At 37.2% G+C, this 20,597-nt stretch overlaps 1 protein-coding gene across 1 annotated transcript in view; it reads right to left on the bottom strand.

Annotated features, from left to right (window-relative positions):
- The window catches only part of LOC137669632 (connector enhancer of kinase suppressor of ras 2-like), a 196,367-nt gene extending 178,942 nt beyond the window's left edge, over window positions 1-17,425 (bottom strand). The window contains exons 1-2 of the mRNA XM_068411826.1: window positions 17,385-17,425; window positions 16,434-16,507 (exon numbers count right to left, since the gene is read on the bottom strand). Of these exons, the coding sequence (XP_068267927.1) occupies window positions 16,434-16,507; window positions 17,385-17,410 (100 nt within the window). The 5' untranslated portion in view covers window positions 17,411-17,425. The remainder of the gene's footprint in view (window positions 1-16,433; window positions 16,508-17,384) is intronic.
- Window positions 17,426-20,597: the final 3,172 nt, after the last annotated feature.

Below are 20,597 nucleotides of genomic sequence, written 5' to 3'. Positions count from 1 at the left end.
TTAACATGCAAGTTTAGCTCTGAGGATCTGACTCTTCTCTTGAAGCAGTGAAGATGTGAACTAATGCAGCTGAAAAATTCGTAAAACTGTAAAACCACTATTAAATGACATTTTGCTGGAGTCAAGGAATTTCTGCTTGAATCAGTTATGGGATTACAGCCAAGCTAAGCCTATAGGTGTCTGGAGGTACACAGGAGCAGACAAATGATCACCGCAAGAGCTTTTCAGGTTCACAGAGCCAACACGGTTTTTGGCTCAGCAAGTCTACAAATTTTACCTTAACTCTTTTTCAAAAAGATAAAAAAGTACCTTTGCCATTGGGGCATCTCAGTGCCACCAAACACCATCAATTTGTTGTTTGTTTGTTTTTTCATAGACAGAAAAATGTACTAAATAGTACTATATTCTAGAAGCAGTCCTATTGATTTAAGTGGACCATTCAGTGCATGTGCTGTTGATGGCACCTGCAGGTGAATAAAGTAGTTTTAATTATCCAATATGAAAAACTAAAGTGGACTTTCCTTTACATTTAATAAGGGAGAATTCATTTTGTTTCTAAACCACTTTGTTTTTGTACGCTGTTTTTGTAAGCAATGTAGCATAAATCCATTAACAGTTGGATGCAGTGATTCATAGTGAGAACGTACCGGTGATTTACATTGGTAGGAGTGGTAGGAGAATGAGGCATCACATCTCTATAAGTGGGTTTTTCCTATATATACACTGTAATTACTAAAAAGTCCATTGTACCTGCTGCAAAGTAAAATTGTCTAACCTGTTGCATCCTTCCAAATAAATATCAAAGCTAAGCATTTAACACTGGAAAAAGTAGACTGGATAGTAAAATACTTCCCTTTATTAAAATTTGTTTTGGCACCACATGATACAGAAAATTAATGTTTCTATAGAATTTTCTGAGGTTTTTATCTAGCAGTGTTTCTTTAACATAAGTAAATAGACTGTATTATTTAAATGCCTTTAAATTCCAAGAGATTTGACACCCTCAAGTGTAATTTAAGCCTTTTAAAATTAATAAATATTTTATAAAAATATACTACAGAAGATATCACAGTATAATTACTTAGGATTTCTTGCCCAGTGTCTGAGAAGTTTTCTATAATTCTTATCCACTTTTCTTGTAGAAAAATGTTGTTATATCAAGAAAGAGGATATCTACCCACCTATGTCTGATCTATTTTCTCTTATTCACACCTCCTTGTTTTCCTCACCATCCTTCTCAGCCTCATCTTAATGCAAATCAAGGAGCTAATTTGCATGCATTATTTTAATGCAAACCTGATAAGATCACATTGTTATGTATTGGCAGTATGTATTTTTACCAATAGATTCTTTTCCAGCCAATATTTCTGCAGTGGCAAATTTCAGCTGAAGTCAATGGACACTGATTTCTAACTGTGTGTAGAATTTCAGATTTCTTCCTGACTGACCTGTTTAAAATAATTATCTATTTCCTTATGCTCAACTGACAGCTACCTGAGAAACAGCAGGCATTCTCAATGTTAATAATGCTATGCAGCCCAAGGCTTTTTTTCTTAAATTACTAGCATAAAGAAGATTGCAGCAAGTCATATTTGTTGAATAAATTGTGAAGATGTTTCAGCTTAACAGAATCAAAGATGAAATCAAAATACACAAGAAAAAGGAACAGAGAATTAATATTATATTTTCCCATAGGCTCTGGTTCACAAAGTACTTGGCTTATGGTGACCGGAATATGTGATTTTGTTTCCATATATGATTCCTGGCTAATATTTGGGCATGAATTAGTATGTGATCTACCAAAGATAACTATAAGAGCTGTCTGGCCTTACACAAGAAAAAGGTTCTTCGTCATGGCTTGGGGATAACTCAACACAGTATCATCAGGTGAAGAATCATCAGACGAGTATTACTGAACCAAGATTCATTATGTTCATGCTGCACGTACTTGTAGTAACAGGTAGTCCCTTCAGCAAAACAAGTTGCTCTCTAAGTGCCCAAGGAGTGCAAAGCACGGCCACAGGAGAAACTCAAGTTAGCAGGGAAGACTCAGGGACTATGCCAGAATTATCACCTCATTTGTCTTTTCCCCTGTTCTCTAGACTCCTTGCTGGACCATACAAAACAGAGCTGCTGTTCTTTCCCTAGCTTACATTATGTCACGTACCTACTTACACCTTCTAAGTGTACACCTGAGCATTTGCACCAAATCTTACATCAGTACGTTCATACTAAGTAAATCCAGACTAAGTCTTGACATTGCAGTGCAATATGAGTCCAGAACATGCACATGTTTAGAAGTGAAGGCAATTTACCACACAAAAATCAGTGCAACAGAAAACATTTTCTGAAAATTAGTTTTGACAATAGATATGTAAGTTATTTTCTACTTTGAACATGTTCCAAAATAAGTAAACTCAGTAATCTGACAAGCATTGCGTATGCTCACGGAAAGCTGAGAGGCATAACAGGGACAGTAAGGAGCTTTCGTTCAACAGGAAAGCACATGGAGCAGTCCTCTTGAAGGTCTCGATTCTATCATTAAACAGACATTTTTGTTGTATTTTTGTAACAATTAGCTAATGATTCCCAACACATATGCCTGCAGCAGATGTCTGAACCTTCGCAGGCCCAATCGTATTTATTCCTTCATTCCTTCAGACGAACCATTTCATATTACTTAATAATAATAGTCAAGATCATTATTTTAATTCTCATCACTTCAAATCCAAACATAGAAAATATGATGAATAATATGCTTAATTTTTTTCCCTTGATTAATGGGCTCTATGTGTGCAGAAAAACACTTCTGTCTTGAAGATGTGATTTCCCCAGTGAAGCCATTGCTAGCCAGATCTTCTTTCCTGGAGCAGTTTCCCTGCACTGTGGAACAATCATTGTGATTCTAAAGTGCAAGCACCCAAAACGAAACTTTCATGTGCTACAGATGCTAATGGTAATAACTGCCGTTTCTCTGCATTTCACTGTGTCTCCCTGTCACTATTAAGAGTTGTTGCTCTTGAAATACTCATTACTTGTAAAGCTCAGAGCCTTTATCTGCATCATACTTGGTTTGAAGTTCTCATCTCTCTTTCAGTCCCTACCAACTCTGCCCGTCACTGTGGGCATTCTCTTTAGCAATCCACAAATGCCCCGAACCACACAACAACAGTTTTGTGTTTTAAACTCTGTTGTAAAAGCTGCACAAGGCCAATGTTATCCTTAACTGAAATGCCAGCTGTGGACTGAAATGTGATTGTTGTTTAAAACAGAAGTGAACCACGCAATAACAGCAGTGAGAACAGACCGTGCAATCTACCTTCTAGCTTTCAACAGGAGCGGATGAGGGTACAAGTATCAACATTTTTTCAAAGCATGTTGGCTGCTTTCTATCACCTCAGTCTGTTGGAATCCAAGTTTAGATCACATTAGCATGTACTTTCATCGGGATAAAAATGGAAACGCCACCATGACAACTTGGTTTGATACAGATTTAGGAAAATGATCATTTTCTGAATCATAAACATCATATTTACCTTTACATTAGTGTACACATTTCCAATCTGATGTATCTGCAAACCAGTGCCAGTGCATCTGTATATAAGCAGTACTTTTCACTTTCATTAACAGTTGCAGTTGTGTAATTGCCTGTGCATTTTTTATCAGAAGTCATACCTGCATTTGCCCACAACTGCACTAGACTACTATGTCTTCTTTCAATGGATTTCTAGGCAGGTTTTTTCAACTCTTGTTAGTATCCTCCTTGTCTGTAAGCATTTATTTATTTTTAGAGTCAAACCAATGAGTTAAAACACAGAAGCAGGAAACAGAAATTGCGCAGAGGCAAAATGGAAGATAATGAACATTGGAAATAAGCACGGCTTTAATAAACGTTGCTTCTTTACTAGTTGTTAGTCGGTTCTATCAAGACAACTCTTGGTAGATCACTATAAATTTTAAACCAAAAAAGAGAATATACCACTGCATGACTGTACTGTGATCTAAAGTGTCCCTCAAGAATATTTCCTAATTATTGCACTGCTTGATCATTTTTATTATCATACCCAGAACAGCCAGTCTGCAAGATCTACTGACACTTCCATATAAAGAGTGCTACACTGTAATAATGGATTTATTTTTGCATAGCTGTCTCTCATTTACTAGACTGACTTGTGGACCAGGTTAACCTGTATGTGAGATTCACTAATACGAGCTCAACTTCACTTAGCTTTAGGATATCTATTGCAGAAAACTTAATAATAAAATGTGCTTTCTTGTTCTGTTTTGCTGCACAAGTGGTATTGACAGTCATTCAGATTGAAAGCAACACAGATGATAGTGCATCCATAGCCTAGAAATGCTACTTAATTTCTATTTTTTCAGTAAAAATCTCAGATAATGCCCATTTCCTAAGATTAGTACAGATAAAGAGATTGTGGGATGGACCGTAAGGAAGACCACATGCTTTCTTCAAATGCACAATTTCCAATAATTTTGAGGCATCACATGAATTTATCTCAGAGCATAATTGGTCATCTACACACATAAATCAAGTTTGCCAAATAATCTTGCCTACAGAAAGTGGTAAGATGACCTTCAGACTGAAATAACATGGAATAAGCTTACTTTCAAACTCCTCTGTACTGCTTGGATGTAATTTAGAAAACTTGTTTATTTTTAACTCTCCAAAGAATCACAGTTTCTGTTTCAAAACATACTTTTTTAGGGTAAGAGGTTGGCCAATATTTTAACATAGTCACTAAATGGTTCTTTTTTTTTTTTTCTGAGAAATCTGTGTTCTTTTTCTGCACCAAAACCAAAACATGCAAATTCTGTTGTCATTTAGGGAATGCTTAGTCATGGAGCTTCATTACCATGTTTTGGGGATGGTAGCTGTGGAGTAGAGAAAGCCATTGGCTCCATAAGAATTAGTGATGGTCTGATAGACGCATATAATTCATTCTGGTATATCTTGAACTGCTTCAAAATTATAATAATTATGTTAGTATTTTACATAATTTATTAATTTTCTGTATAATTTTGGCCTTGTCTTAATCATCTTCACAAAACTTACCTAACAGCATGAAGACAGCAGTCCAAGGCGTGACTTGCACAGATAATGTTAACTCAAGCTTGCATGAATGCCTGCTAGGGTTAACCATAGATGCAGTTTATTTCCCTCTGCTCTTTCACCATTGTTTGCTTCATTCTGAGAACAAACACAGACTGTTCCAGGATGGCATTAACATGGCTTAACAGTATGCTATAAGGTTTTATTTTACTGGTGACATTGTCCTTTTATGTGACAGCTTACCAGTTTGCAAGCAAAAATTGAAATATCGTCTATAATTTCCCCTCAAAATACAGGTTATTAATGAGATTTGAATGAACAAATTTTATGAGAATTTCAGCAGCTCAAATCAAGTATGACATTAGATGACAAAAGAAAGTAAAAAAGCACTGGGGTGAATCATTTTGTACGGTCTGCAATCAGCAGGCCAGCCTGACATTGCACAGAAGAACCAGGCAGCTTTGGTTCACATGGAATTTCTGCCTGGACATATGACATGGAAGCTGGAGACCTATCAAAGATGTTAATGGGATACTTAAATACCTTTGAAAACCAATGCCTTTGAAAAAATGCCAAGGGTTATGTGGAATTAATTAATTTCTAATGCCAGATTTCCTCATATATCAACATCCTTTCATTGAAAAAGTTGTTCATAATAGAAAATGGAAATATATAAAATATTTTAAGAATAAGGCATGCTATTTTGACACTAAAGGACCTCATAAAGGAGACGTTATTAATGAAATAACTACAGAACTACCTTTAGATAGTAAAATTTATGAAATTTAACAGTGGAGAAAACATGCAAAGAGCAGCCCTCAATAAATAGGGAATATGAAAGCTTTTTTTCACATTCTAAGTGATATTGATGGCTTTTGGAATGATTCAGATATTGAATTAAAACACTTTCATTGAATGATCATTTGAGCAATTTGGTTTCTAGTTAAAGTATTTCCTCACTGCTGATATGCCAATAATGATTGCTGCTGCTACCACAAAAGCTATTGATAATTTATCCTGAGAATTATCAAAGAAACAAGAAGTAGCTAATAAGATGCCCCAGTGTATCTTTCTTTCAGTATGTGATAGTTTCCTTAGCACATTTGCTCGTGTTTTTAAGTCTACTTTTGAAAGTCTCAGAGTGTTTTCCTCCATTTTTCTAAGAAAATTATAATTATTTAAACTTATCCTTTAACTTTATGTGCCTTTTTATTGCCTATGTGAAAATTTCCTGTCTCTCTATTTATTGTTATAATTTCTCTGTTTTATTACTTAGATAATTATTTGTTGTATTTTTGATGAATTATTCACTAGCTCTCTTCATTTTCCAAATTTTATTTCTGGAAAATATCATCCCTGATCTACTGCACTAAATGGATCCATTTCTTTTTATATGACATTCAAGTAGTGAATATTCTAAACTTCTCTATTAGTTCTGAACTTCTCTTACATTACTCTGCCTGTTCCCTCCAACTACATGATTCAAATGACAGTTTCAAAGTGGTTTTTCTCTGCTTTGAATGTCTTTTTCCTCTGTAAACCATAAAGTTGTTTTCTATATAACTAAGGAAAATTCTCAGTGTGGCTTGGCAACAAGCAATTAAAATCTCTTGACAATGGGCAATTAAAATGTCTCCTTAGTGTTCTGTAATTTAGGACATTTTCATTATGAGCTCATTGTTCATGCTGAGTGATCAATAACAGATGTGTACGTGTGTCTTTCCTGGTTTTAGGAATGTGCCCACTGCAGCACATTCCTATCTAGTACAAGTTCTGTTCCTATCCATTGCAAAGAATTTCATAAACAGATCTCATTGCTGAACTATCTCCCCCACGTCTTCCAGGGAAGCAACATTTCATAGCCTGAAAGAGAAGTTAGAAGCATCCTTGATATTCACAGTAGATTTTACTGTAGAATCAATGAAACATCAACATATGCCCTCTTCCAACCACACCTTAAAGCCACCAGAAGCTGCGCAAGGGTTCTTTAGGCAGGTGGTTTTCAACTTGCTCAAATTAATCTGAGGCTGTCGAAATGGTGACCCTTTATTTATAAAGGAATATTTTGATGGTATGGCACAGATTTGCAACATACAGAAGCACTCCTAGTTTGCCAAGCTTGAGATCAAAACTTGCTGATATATGTCACTTGGTTTCTGTTATCTATAATGCTTAGTATGGACATGACTATTTGGAAAAAGTAGAAATATTCACATTTTGGGACTGATAGCATAGGACAGCAGCTGAGCTTTCTGTTGTTTAGCATACACCTGAACTCCCTACTACAGGACAGTAAAAACTCCCACGCAGGACCAGACACGGATCAGAGAACACTGGGGAGAGGGGAGGAAAGGAATTTATCATCCCCACATTCTTTCTTCCCCTCTTTTCTCCCATTGCTCTCTCTTTGTTACATTCTCCTGGATTTTGAATGCAGTTGACTTCCTAATCACTGCAACCCTCTCTGAGATGTATAAGGGCAGAGCTAGAATTTTTTAATGTTAAATGAACGAATTACTTCACAAAGTGATGCTTGCTCTGCATCTGATTATGAAAAAGGCAAGAAACATACCGCTAGAGAATAATATGAATAAACAAGAGGAGAGAGAGGAAAAGAGAACAGGGGAAGCTGGTGGAGAGAGCGAGCTCTAACGTGCTCTTCATTCAGGTGATAATTGCTATGTCTGAGCTGTCAGGCTGATGACACTATTGTCTGTCTGAACTCAAACAGAGGTAGTTCTCCATGTAAACTAAAAAGCAGATGTGTCAAATTAGTCCTTTCTATAGTTGTAGTAGTTTCAGTACAGTTATAGAAGAGACACTTTCTGCCCTAAGAACTCCTGAAATCTGTAGAGTTTTTCTAGGCTTTTTATGATGTTTAGAATGAAAAAGATGGACACGCTTGTAGGGAACAAAGCTGAATGTATTTTGTAAAATTACTGTCTGCTACATTTTTATTTTAAACATATCACCTGTGTTATAACTAAAATGCACCACACTCTTTTTATAATTCATTTTTACTGGAAAACAGTAAAACAGTGGAGAATTTGAGTAGGTAAAACCAAACATTGCATTGGCCTTGAATTCTTCTGAGTGCATCACTATAGAAAGTCAACAAGGATACTTGTTGGGACCTGTTTGAGTATTAGTTAATCAGAAACAATTTCATTTTGATTCGTCACTAGAGCTCTTCACAAATACAACCTTATGATTTTTTCCTCTCTCTGAATCCTATAATGATAACTCATGAAGCTCCATCTTCCCAACTCCTGTCATCACTACAATGGCGTCAGGGAACAGGGGAAAGTTTCATGTTGAGTAAAAAAACTAAACTACAAAAGTAGCATTTAGAAGATATCTACAAAATCATTCGGGGGGGAGAGGATGAATGTGCATTATTGCTCAGCAGTAGTCTATACTATTGTAGTTTATGAAGTGCAATGCTTCATTTAATATCAACAGTGTCACTAATTTCACCAGTAGAACTACAACCTCCATTTCTGTCAGCACAGCAGGACAGCTGCTCTCAGAAAGAATGGCATTAAAAGGATAGGTTTGTTCCTTTTTAGCTTTTAAACCTTTGTAGGTGTTAAAACAATTGTGCAAAACACCTCAGGACAAATTGTAACATACTTTTTACTTCCCTGGCATATGCAAGCGTTGTAATATTTATTCTGCCTCATGCATTTTTTCCTTCATTACAAATAGAAATGCAAGACATAAAACCTGTCAGAAACAGACGTCTGGAAATTTCATTTGGTAGGAATATTTTTTTACTCAAGCACATGAAGTGTCCATCTGACCCATAGTGTATGTTTAGGGACTACCTTGAGGACAGACCCAGAAAGGATGCAGCTGCCTTCCCACTGGTTTTGAGACATAGGAACTGGAGCAGAACTTTGACACTCCACCATCTAGACAGTGTTTTTCTCACACACACTAAAATGCTATTCACAATGTATTTTTCTGCAAAGTGTAACATTTCTAAAACTGCTTTCCCACTTAGGTAGCCAGAAATACTGTAACACTGAGATGTTCTGCTATTTTTCTAAGAAAAACGCATTTTATAAACTTGTAAAAGTAACTCTGAAGTGTTACACATGGAGCTCTCAATGTTATAGTACATGTGTTGGTGTCATTCCTGCCAAAGCAAGGAAAAATTTAGAACCCAGAATTAGTAGGGCAAGAAAGTCTTGTCAGGATTATGTCTGGGAAGAAACCATGGAAGTATATTATTTCTCAGCAGAATCCAGTATCTTTGCAGTTTCTTGACATACAGTGCCTCATTTAATGTGATCTGAAAGTGTCATCCACAGGATGCAATTTATTCTGAATTTTGCTTCCTACTATGATACATTGTGAAATAATGGAGATCTGGAGAAGGCTGATCTCTTCTGAATTTGCATTGCCACTTTGTTGTCCCCATAATTGTCAGAATTTGAAGTTAGTTGGGGATTTTGCTTAATGTGTCTTAAGAACATATGGTAAGGTTACAAGACACAGCAATGCATGACAATTGTGTCTGGCTGCCTGTATTAAGGTTCAAGATAATAAAATAAATTTCTTTACATAATGACCTGGAAGATTAGTTACGCTTGATAAATGTGACTTGAGAGACATTCATCGAGCTCAGACTTTTCTCTGCAAGCAGAATTACATGTATTTAAAAGGTCTGAATGTGTCTGCTTTATAGACAGGGAAATTTTAGACTAGATCCCTAAATCTCCAGATAATAAATATAGACCATTAAATTGCTAAATGTTGCTGAAATCTTTTATGGAGATAGTGCTAATCCAGTTGGTTCTTGGAAGATATATAGACCAGTAATAATTGGTCCTCAAAAAGCTCCTAGTAAAAATGAAGTAATAGCAATAGGGATGCAGAAATACCTCGGCCAAATCATTTCCATAGAACACTACAGCTGGACTTGAGATATGGAGGTCTTTGTACAACACCTTACTCAGCGTGTAGGTCAGCATGCCATGACACTAAATATGGCTGCGTGGTTACTGGGAAGGCCGAAAATGGAGTAATGGACTCAGCAGCGTGTTTTGTTGGCCGTCCAGGCTGCCAGTGTACACGGGCTGAATTGAAAGCGGTGATAGTCAAAGCCTTGAGGGTACCAGGTCTTAGTTATCCTGCTTCTGAGCTCTGTATATCTTAACCTCTCAGGTTGAAAGTAATAGGGCTTTTGTAAAGTGTTAATAAAAGTGGAATGGGTATATATTTGCTTCTGATGCTGAAACTCTGAGGAATACCATGTCTGCTGCTCTCAGGAGGCTATGCCATTAGCTTCTTATAAAAGACAACATTAATTGTTCAACAATTAAAGACAACATTAAAGTTCAACAGAATTTTGAACTTTAGACACTTGGAACAGAGTACTGATCTGATCTCAAACACTTTGTTTCTGACTTGCTTTTGCTAGGCTTTCACTAGAGCTAAATATTTTTCCTGCTATGTCTAAAAGTTATACATATACCTTTATTACTTACAATTTATAGTCAATATTAACTGCTTTTGCTTTCATTTTCCATGTGTACCATAGGTGATAACAAAAACATGACATGCTTGCCAGGTCTTTTGGCCAGTAACTTTTTAAAATACTGATTCTTAATGATATGCAAATGTTTTAGAAGAAAATGAGAATTAAAAAGAATTTAAAGAAAATCGAGACAATGGAAGATAAATTCAAAAAAATAAAGAGAAAATTAAAAAAAAAAGGAAAGAGAATGAAGAAAACTCCAGTGTATCTTCATAACATATTTACTCATCATGAGAGCAACTCACCAGTGCTAGACTTCCTTTCCAAGAGACACTGAGCTGCGATCCTAAACTTTTAGATTACAGTTTGTGTATGATTTTTTCATATCCTCTCCTAACCAAGTTGTAGTTGCCCCCTTAATCCAGTCTTCCCATTGACATTAGTTCTCAGAATATTTGAAATGCAGATTCATCCCAGGTGTCTACCTATGTCTGCAGCTAGGACAGCCTTCTCACACAGGTATTCTGGAAAACATAATCCATGAAATATCCAGAAGGAAGACAGAGCTATAATTTCTTTGGGACCATTTCACATGTTTCAAAGATGAGGGTCATACATATGCAAGAAACCATCCCAAGATCTCGTCTGAACTGGCAGAAGCCTTGAGAAGACGTTAAGTCATTTTGCTGTCGACTGGCTGGGTACATAAACCATTCCAGAGGGGTGTTTATCTGAGGTCTTCTTAGTTGTGTTCGAAACCTTCCACAAAGGAAATGGCCAAACCTTCCCAGACAGCTTATTCCAGCACTTAACTGTACCTAACACTGGGAACCTGCTTCTTGAAATCTGATCTTAACCACTTATACTGCAAAGTAGTCAACTGTGAGGTGTGCTCTGCTGACCCTTTTAAAGCAATTAGTTTACACCATTCAACAGAGTAGTTGTTGCCAAAATACATTACTAAAAAGTATTACAGCCTGAAACTTGTAAGAGGAGTCGGAGAGGAACTGCAGGCAAATCTGACTCAGTGACTGCCTAGCGACAACTGGAAATGTGGTACTGGAGGAACACAATCCAAGGGGGAGCCACAACAGTAAACTGTTTGCTTCAGTTTTGAAATTGGTGAGAGTAGAAGGAAATTGATGACACCTTTACTTTAGAACTACTTGAAAATTCAATGCTAATTCTGAGGGCTACTCTATTTGTGGCTCTCAGTTCTCTCCCAAACCTATTTGTCTTCAGAAAGAACTGGAAAGATGTTATAAACCCTACATTTTTCTAGATAAGATATGGCCTGGGTTGTCTACTCAAGTTTCAAATTGCATCTTGTGAAGTTGAGTTCTTGCATTATGCGATTCTAAGGTCATGAAGGGGGATCAAGGAAGCTAAGTATGAGCCAGCTCAGTACCTATGAGGCTGCCTTTGCAGTAGATCATAATATTCAGCTGTGTCTCCAGTATGCTCTAAGATTTTATATATTACGTTCTGTCAATAGAGGAGACTCCCTGGTTATGACATACTGCTACAGAACAGGTAGTGATCTAATGAAAAGCCAAAGAAGGCTCAGAAGGGGTTGCCGGAGCCCTGCGTGACATGAATGCTAACAAGTCCACTCACGTCATCAGCTTCCCTGCTCCCAGCGTCCCCCCCTCCTTCCCTTCCTTTCTCTTTTATGAGCCAGCTTGAAATCAGGGAATTACATGCTAAGGAAAACCCTTCAGCTAAACATATAATTATTCTGCACAGGATCAGTGCAGCACAGTTAATCAGTTTACCAACTGAATTAATTTTTATTTTTTCATGTCTGCATCTCCTGTTGAGAGTGAAGAAATTCTAGGTTTAAAGGGGAAAAAATGGGTTGCGGTTGCGAAATGAGTATCAGAAGCTGAGCGTTCATTATGAGAGAAACCTCCACTGCAGGCTGTTTTGGCAGACAAACCTTACTGTCAGTCCCCAAGACTTTGAATAACTGACTCCATGTGGAGTTATTACTTACAGGTACTTAAGAAATAACTGGCTTCCTATTTTAATTTTCAGCTGTCTAATATTCCATTCTCTGAAAGTCACAGCTGTATTTCATTGAATTGTATTTAATTTCATTTCATTGGACTGTTTTGAAAAGTTAGTATTTATTTGGACAGGGGTGTCACTGAACTGTAAATGAGTTCACATTGTAAATGACCTACTTGTAAACTGCTTCACTTAGGAAGCACAAAATCTTAAATGCTGTTATTTGTAGAAGTACAGAGAATACCTTTTAGATTCTACTTACAATGAAAACACAAACTATCATGCTTTTATTAACTCTAAGTGCAAGTAAGAGTCAGGAGTAAGACATCGTACCTCCCCTCTGCCCCTCCAAGACCCCCAAATTGTGTACAGGATTCCTTTCCTGCATATTAAATCAGATGGCCTTTCGTTTAGGAGTGCTCACCCTGACAATGTGTTTGCAACTGCCAAGTGTCACCGAGCCTCACAGTAAATGCAGGGGTTTCTGGGCCAAAAAGCATTCAGTCTCCAGGCAGAAGCATTACAGGTGTAAATACTGAAGGGTAGTTTGTCATTTACTCATGTTAGTATGTTAGAATTAATCAAATGAAAAACTGACCAAGTTTGAAAACTGCTCTGATTCTTAATGCACTTACAAGCTTTCTGGGTAATCTTTGTTGTCCAACAGTGCCATAATGGAATTTGAGCAAGGCAAAGTTCTTTCTCTTAAAGTACCTTTTGGGTCCCTAGTACATATCCCCAGCATTTAAGTTATATAAGAAATGGATGCATACCAGGAGAAATACTTGCTTGTTTTCTGAAGTGAAAACCATTTAGAGAAATAGAAAATTTTGGAAAATTTGGGAAAAAAAAGAATAGTGACTGAAAACTGTTGTTAAAAATATCTTCACAATTAATGCTTTCTGCTCCTTTGAAAACTTTCTTTTTAAGCACAGTGCCTTCTGCTGTGTATTTGCTAAACTTTACAAAATATTTTTGTGTAAAGACAATGTCTTTAACACAGAGGTATCTAAAGTCTTAACTTCTAGATCCCCTGTAAGCCTCAAGAATCAATTTCTAAAGACTTGCATGGCCTTTTCAGGTTGTCCACGCCATCAGATGCAGTTCCCAAGTTGAATTCCAGTTGAATGCGTTCCCAAGAAAGGAACTGTGGATAAATACAAGGTGCCAACTTGTCATAATAATGTTCCTTAAAGCCTACCAATTTTTACTTTTTTTGGCAAGTAACATTTCCTTAAGGAAAAGAACAGAAGGGTGTCTCCTCTTGGTGGGGACTTCGGCTACAGCTGCTCCTGATAATAGCACACTGCAACCAGGACACATTCTGGGTAGCCAGGTCTCAAACTATTAACATCTTTTTTGTGGCTTTCCTCCATCTTCTCTTCAATTATTTGATGTTGCTGGTACTTACTGCTAGTTAATTTCAAAATATGTACTTTGCTAATAGTTTTTAAAAGCAAGTTATGATAGCTTAAATAATTATGATAAATCCAAGTTAAAAAGACGTATTACTATCATTTCCCTATGAAATATTTTATAATTTACAACCTTTACAAATAAAGCTAATAGACTACATATTTTTAAGCCAAAAAAAGGTATATTACATTTGCAATATTTCTTACATTGTTTAACATGTTGCTTTCTATAGCAAAGATAATATTCCACATTCATAGCGTGGTAATTTTTCTACAGTGTCTTTACTGTATCTTTTAATGCTGTCAAAGTGTGCCTTTCAGTATAGAAGACATAGGTAAATGCTACTATATCACTTGAATATTGCTACCCATGCAGACCTCCAACCTCTCTAATGCATTAATAGCTATTTAGCAGAATGCCTATAGCTAATGGAGCTCACATACAGAAAATAACATCAATTACAGGTAAACAGTGGCCACAACTGGGCAAGTTTTGTAAAGTAAGGGTTTTACAAGTAGTTTTAAACTAATCCTGGTATGCTTCCATTTGTGTGTGTTAAGTCTTTTCTTTGGCTACAATTAAGTATGCATTTATAAAGGTGAACACTGGGATAAAAAAGGGGTAATATTAGCATGGTAAAAATGGACAAATGTGTAACTTTAGTGTTCATGGATCTGTAGCACTCATGTTACCATGAAAAAAATCTATCATCTTGTGAATACTTCAGTGTTCATTGCCTTATACTTTTTTATGCTTAAGCCCAGAGGCACACAACCGACAATACTGTCTACTCCAGACACCCCTATGGATGCAGTATCTAGTCTTTGTATAGAAATTTAACTGTCAGGCAACTCCGTACATTTAAAAACCTTTTCTTTGGATGACCTTGCTTCCCGTGGTATGCACTACACATTATGGATTATGTTACCCAAGATGTAATTAGCAAAAAGGACAAAAAAGTAGTAGGAAGTATTTTTAAATTCAGCAACAAGTATTATACACACTTTGACATTTCATTTACATTATAATTCAAGTAATAAGTTAAAATAGCATAACAATCTGTCCACTTTTTAAATCTTTTATGTATAAAGGTGTGGATCAGAAAACCCTCCTCTGTACATACATTAGGAATTGATTTCAAGTAATGACATAGGAGTATGGGAATCCATCCTCTATCTAATGGTTTCGGGATCCATCCCCATGACCTGCTTAAGACCTCCCAATTAACCTCAGTTCACAAACAGCTGAGAAACTACATACATTCCCCTAGATACCATTAGCTTCATGATACTATATGGCTGTAAAAGAATAGTTTGCTCATAATTGTCATGTGTCTGATGAGCACCTAAACAGCCCAATTTCAGTTAAGTACGGAGACGTATCTCAGCAAAATGAAATTAAACCATTCCCTTATTAATGACAATACATTGAAAGCTTTAAGGATACTACAGTGGGCATCCAATTTACCCTCCAATAAGTTCAGTAATCACATTACAGAAATTATTTCCATGAGTAATGTACAAACAAAATTTGCACTTCTTCTCCTTATATAATGGAGATCCCTTGTAGCAGAAATTATTTGTCTCTGAGACAGACAGCTCATCAGAAGCAATGCATAACAACACTAATGCATCCTACTGTGGAAATACATCTTTCCTCACTCTGGAGAAATTTAAAACACTTGTCATCACAAACGATTCTTCACCCTCCCACCCAACCCAATCTGTTTGCAGCACAGCCGAGCATTGTAAGGCAAAACATGTCACAGCTTATGGCTGTGTTGTGAAACTGCCAGTGTGCAGGGAAATCATCATTCCTGTCAAGTTATCGGGAAGAGTTTCCCCAGCGAAGCCGTGCTCAGCCCTGCGCATCCCCCCTACGCGCCCCACGCACGGCACGGGCTGCACTGTCCACGGTACCAGCGACGGACGGGGACGGGGGTGCGTTGGACACAACAGCGGCACGAGCCAGAGCGGCTGGGAAGCCTGAACAAATCAGGACATGTCACCAAAGGAGCAGAATTCCTCAGACCAGTCACTGGCACCGTATGCTCCTTGTGGTACCCTAAACTACACACAAGTGCTGCACAGCCACTGCATCGGATCACCTGATATGAGCAAAACAGACCTAATCAGGGCAAATTTAAAGCAGCCAAACATAATAACGTTACACTGTGCAGTGCATAATGGAGCCATGAGACACACACACTTTATGTCTGCATTTACCAACAAACGCATATGATCCCTACTCAGTTCTCGGCAGAGATTCCAACAACATGCTGCACAGCTTAAACAGCCTCTCTCTTCAGTCGTGTCTCAAAAACTACTATGCAAAGCAGCATATGGATTATTAAAACTGAATAAACTCTTCCCAAAACAGAGAATACAACAGCAGATATGTAAATAGCAAGGATCTAAAGTACAGACAATACATGGTAATAAATGATCTTACCTTTCATCCAATCCACTACTTGCTTGGGCGTCCACTTGCTAATAGGTTCCATAACGAGAGCCATCATCAGATCACTTTATCATTCACACCAAAATCAGAAAAAGGAGAGAAAAAATGTATCAGAGCATGGCTGGGCTAAGAGAGCTGTAGAATTTTACAGTGCAGTCCAAAGAGAAGATGATGCTTTGTCCCTCCAGGTTTCTCCTGCACTGATTCAGTAATGTATAAAATTACACTGCTTGATCAGCTCTGGCACCTCCCCCACTGCACACAGCCTGCAACACACTGGAGCACAGAGCCAGGAAATGGTGCAGTACGTATAGACTTACTTACAAAAGCCTCTACCCAGTGATCTACTTATTAGACAGGCACAAATATAAAATTATATTACACAGAGAGCAATTCAAGCTGGAGCTATTCCAGACACTGAGTTTTAAGGAGCTTTATTCCAACAAGCTCTGGGATCTTCATCAGGGAAAATATCAGCACTGTAACTTGATAGCAGATTGTCTTGGCTTCATTGTGAATATGCTGACTGTCACTCAGTTTAAAGAGAAGATAGAAATATCACAATATCACTTGGCATCTGGCAAAATGCTGAGCATCTCCCTCTTTACAATACAAAATGTTGCTGGAGTCTTATACTGTGTAATCATGTAATTCAGAATGTCAAACACAGTATAAAAAGTCCTACCCAAGAAAAAACTGTGGGAAGAAAACTCTTTTTTCTGGCCACATTCAGAGCCAATATATTTCCTCCTATGAGCTGCTCATTTTATAGTGAAAGAATGACAGCATCAAAGAGTCAATTTTTACTACTACAGCACTTTAACACAGACAAGTATAGCAAGTATTTCGATTCAAAGCACTGGGACCACTAGTCAATCTCTCTCTTTTGTTAGGGAGGGGGGGAAAAACATCTGAAATATTCCTAATACTGAAGTTTACTACCCTTGCATAAGATGAAGGTGAAACATTTTAATGAGATGTGCCAAACAGCGCTTTGTGGACCCTTTTGTGACTCTCTGCACCTCATGCAGCACGCGTTCTACATCATGTGGTTGAAGAGATACGTGCTTTCTGTTTGATCCATTGTCCGAGATATGCAGCCCCACTATTTTATCTTAGGGGGAGAAACTCAGATTCCAGAAAAAAAAAGACAGAACAAAGCAGTTCCACCTTTCCTTTCAGTAATATTTCATCTGTGCCTTTTCTTCCTGTGCTGCTCCAAGTTCCACCAGCACATGAGGGTAAGAAGACGACATCGTTACCATGCCTGCCTCACTCCACCAGAGCTGTGTTAATTTACCCAGGCTGAGATCCGTCCTCTCTTTCTCATATGGGGGAACATAAAAGACAAATGGAATATTTATGCTATACTGTTTCAGGGCTCTTCTTTAAGTCTATATAGATAAGGATGCACACACGCATCCTTTTTTTTTCCCCCTCAAAATGTCTCCAAAGAGATGTACCATTCTCAGTTCAGTGATGCACTCTTATCCTTTTTTATTTTCCTTTCACTTTGGGAAGTAGTGTGATTAGTATTCTATGATGTATTTTGAGTGCTCAGAGCACAGATCTCCTTTACAAAGGATTCACATCAGTTCTTCAAGAAGGCTGCTTCCAGCTGAACAGCATGTCAGCTTCCTCTACGAGTTTTGGGAGACCACTTTCAATAGCTTTAGTTCTGTCTAAGCAGCTGTTTACAATGGACATAATAATGACAGAGATTTCAAATACACAATACTTCTCTTTTTAGGGAATAGTGGACTAGAATTGAGATACTCAGAATAAATAAATATTTCTGTTAGCTATTGGAAACTGTACGAGCTATTGGCTTTGAGGCCATGCTTTCTTAAAACTATTTTCACAAAATGATCACCTCTTGTAAATTCTTTTAAGTTCAATACAAGCATGGAAGGATTTGAGATAAGCTACGTTGTGTATGAATTTAGCATTTGGACACAATTACATGAAATAATCTTCATTCATGATTGTTTGGACTATTTCTGCAGTTCTTGTAAGTTGACAGACCTTCTGTCAATGCCCTTTTGTCTCACATTTCCTACCCGTGCTTGACTGGGCAGGCTTTTTTTTTAATATTTTGACATATTTTTGAAAGAGGATGGAGCCTGAATTCAAAGCCCATCAATGTCAGTGGGCATACTTCCATTCATTTTAATTGTCCTTGGATGACAAAAGAAGGCCAAAACTATCATTTTGGAATCAGCACTTCCATTTTCAGAACGAGAACTTTTTAAAACTTTTTCATGTCCTGTTACTGAGGCTCCTCACCACAAAGATGGTTTGCATTTTCTTTTATTCATACTGTTATTCACCACCATGGTGCTAGTTCAGGCACTAACTGTAATTTATCTGAAAGATCTTGACTACTAGATAATGTCCTGTTTTCTTCTCTGTTATTACTAGTTACAGTTTGTAATTTGGGATTCTACAACCTTTTGGACAACCGTCCAAAAAATAGTACAATAAAAAGTAGTACTTTTTGTACTATTTCTTGGAATGAAATATTTAAAGTTGTTAAAAATGGTAACTCTGTTCCTCTCCTTCTTGAGCAGATGATTTATTTAGCTTTATTATCCGTTGCACAGACCGGTGCACATAGCCATGGTTTGTCACAAATCATTCTAAACCCAGACAAATGTTCCTTTAACTTATCTCGCGGGTATGTTCATCGTGGCAGTCCATGGGAGATTGTACCTGGGTATTTCCTCTGCTTGTTGCTTTGTTATTTCAAGAAAGATTTATTTCTCACACGCTGCCATATGAGAATACCACAGAAACATGGGAAGCCTTGTCTAGATCAGAAAAGGAACCTGCGACTGACCACAGTAATGGACACAACTGACAACAGCTAAGGCCAGATGGAGTCCAGATGCATTCAGACTATTTCTGTAACCACAGTTCAAGTCAGTTCACAGCACTTTTTAATATAGGCTGTCCAGTATGCCAGCTGAGGCAATGACTCTGAAATGAGTAATCATGCAATAAGCCACCCATTGCACTGAGCTATCGTCCTTGTTACTGACACGGTTCTAAACACAGCGGTGCTAGAGTTAAATCACCTAGCTCACAGTTATTGTCAGCTATAGGTCACTGTAGTAAAATCAAGTTTGAAAAGTCACTAAACAAGGAACTTTTTTAAAAAATAAGCAAAACTGTGTAATCCCTAAAGCTATTCCATGTGTTTTTCTGTCCATTTATTGCCAGGCTTCTGCCTAGATCTATCCCCCAATCCACCTTGCATTGCTTCCTAATACTGACATGAAAGAAACAATGCATTCCCATGATTATGTTTTCCTTCCAGGCTGAATATAGCAAATCAACAGAGAAAAAGATCAAGGAACATCTTTCTCACTATTATTCTATCTAGGTCATGTAAATGAGAAATAGTTTCTGACTGAAGTCTGCATAGGCATTGGAGCAAAATAAGGCATTTGAAACAGAGAAAGGGAACAGACCTTTCACTATATGATGCAGCGTTGTTGTCAAAGGCCTATATAAAATAATCTGGTAATTTCAGGCCATAATCACTGCTATCATTTTTGACAGCAAAGGCCTAAGGCTGAATGAAAGGTTTCAAGTCCCTCCTTCTTCACAGCAATAACGCTGGTAGCTCTTTAGCTTTTGAGCACTGCCTGGTATCTCTGGGATTACTAATTAAACCATCATTCTCTGTATTTTCATGGTCACCGTGGGAGGCAGTTAAATGTTCTTGTGTATTTCATGGCCAGTGATAACTTGCCAATTAATGATTATGCTCAAACCTGGTAACATAGTTAGTATAACACTTAGGGCAATAATATATTCCTTGCAGTTTTCATTTGGTAACAATTATTCTCATATTCTTTGATGAAGAAATAACCCATATGTTCTGAACTAAGTCCTTTACAAGCAGGTTAGTTTAAGAAAATCTTGACATTGCATTTGATAGCCCTTATGGAAAACATAAGCTTGCAGTTTCAGGTTAAATAAGTCATGAATCCCCTGAAAAAGTGGTTATGTAATGTTATAACTTAGGACATTTATAATTTATATTATTAATGGAGATATAAGCAAAAATCTCTAAGGAAATTACTATTGAACTCTTGGTTATCATTAAGGTTTTCTATCATGTAACATTCACGTATTATACATCTGCTT

Source organism: Nyctibius grandis, chromosome 13, assembly GCF_013368605.1.
Source record: "Nyctibius grandis isolate bNycGra1 chromosome 13, bNycGra1.pri, whole genome shotgun sequence".
Taxonomy (NCBI): Eukaryota; Metazoa; Chordata; class Aves; order Nyctibiiformes; family Nyctibiidae; genus Nyctibius; species Nyctibius grandis.
This window is presented reverse-complemented; position numbering and strand designations above follow the sequence as displayed.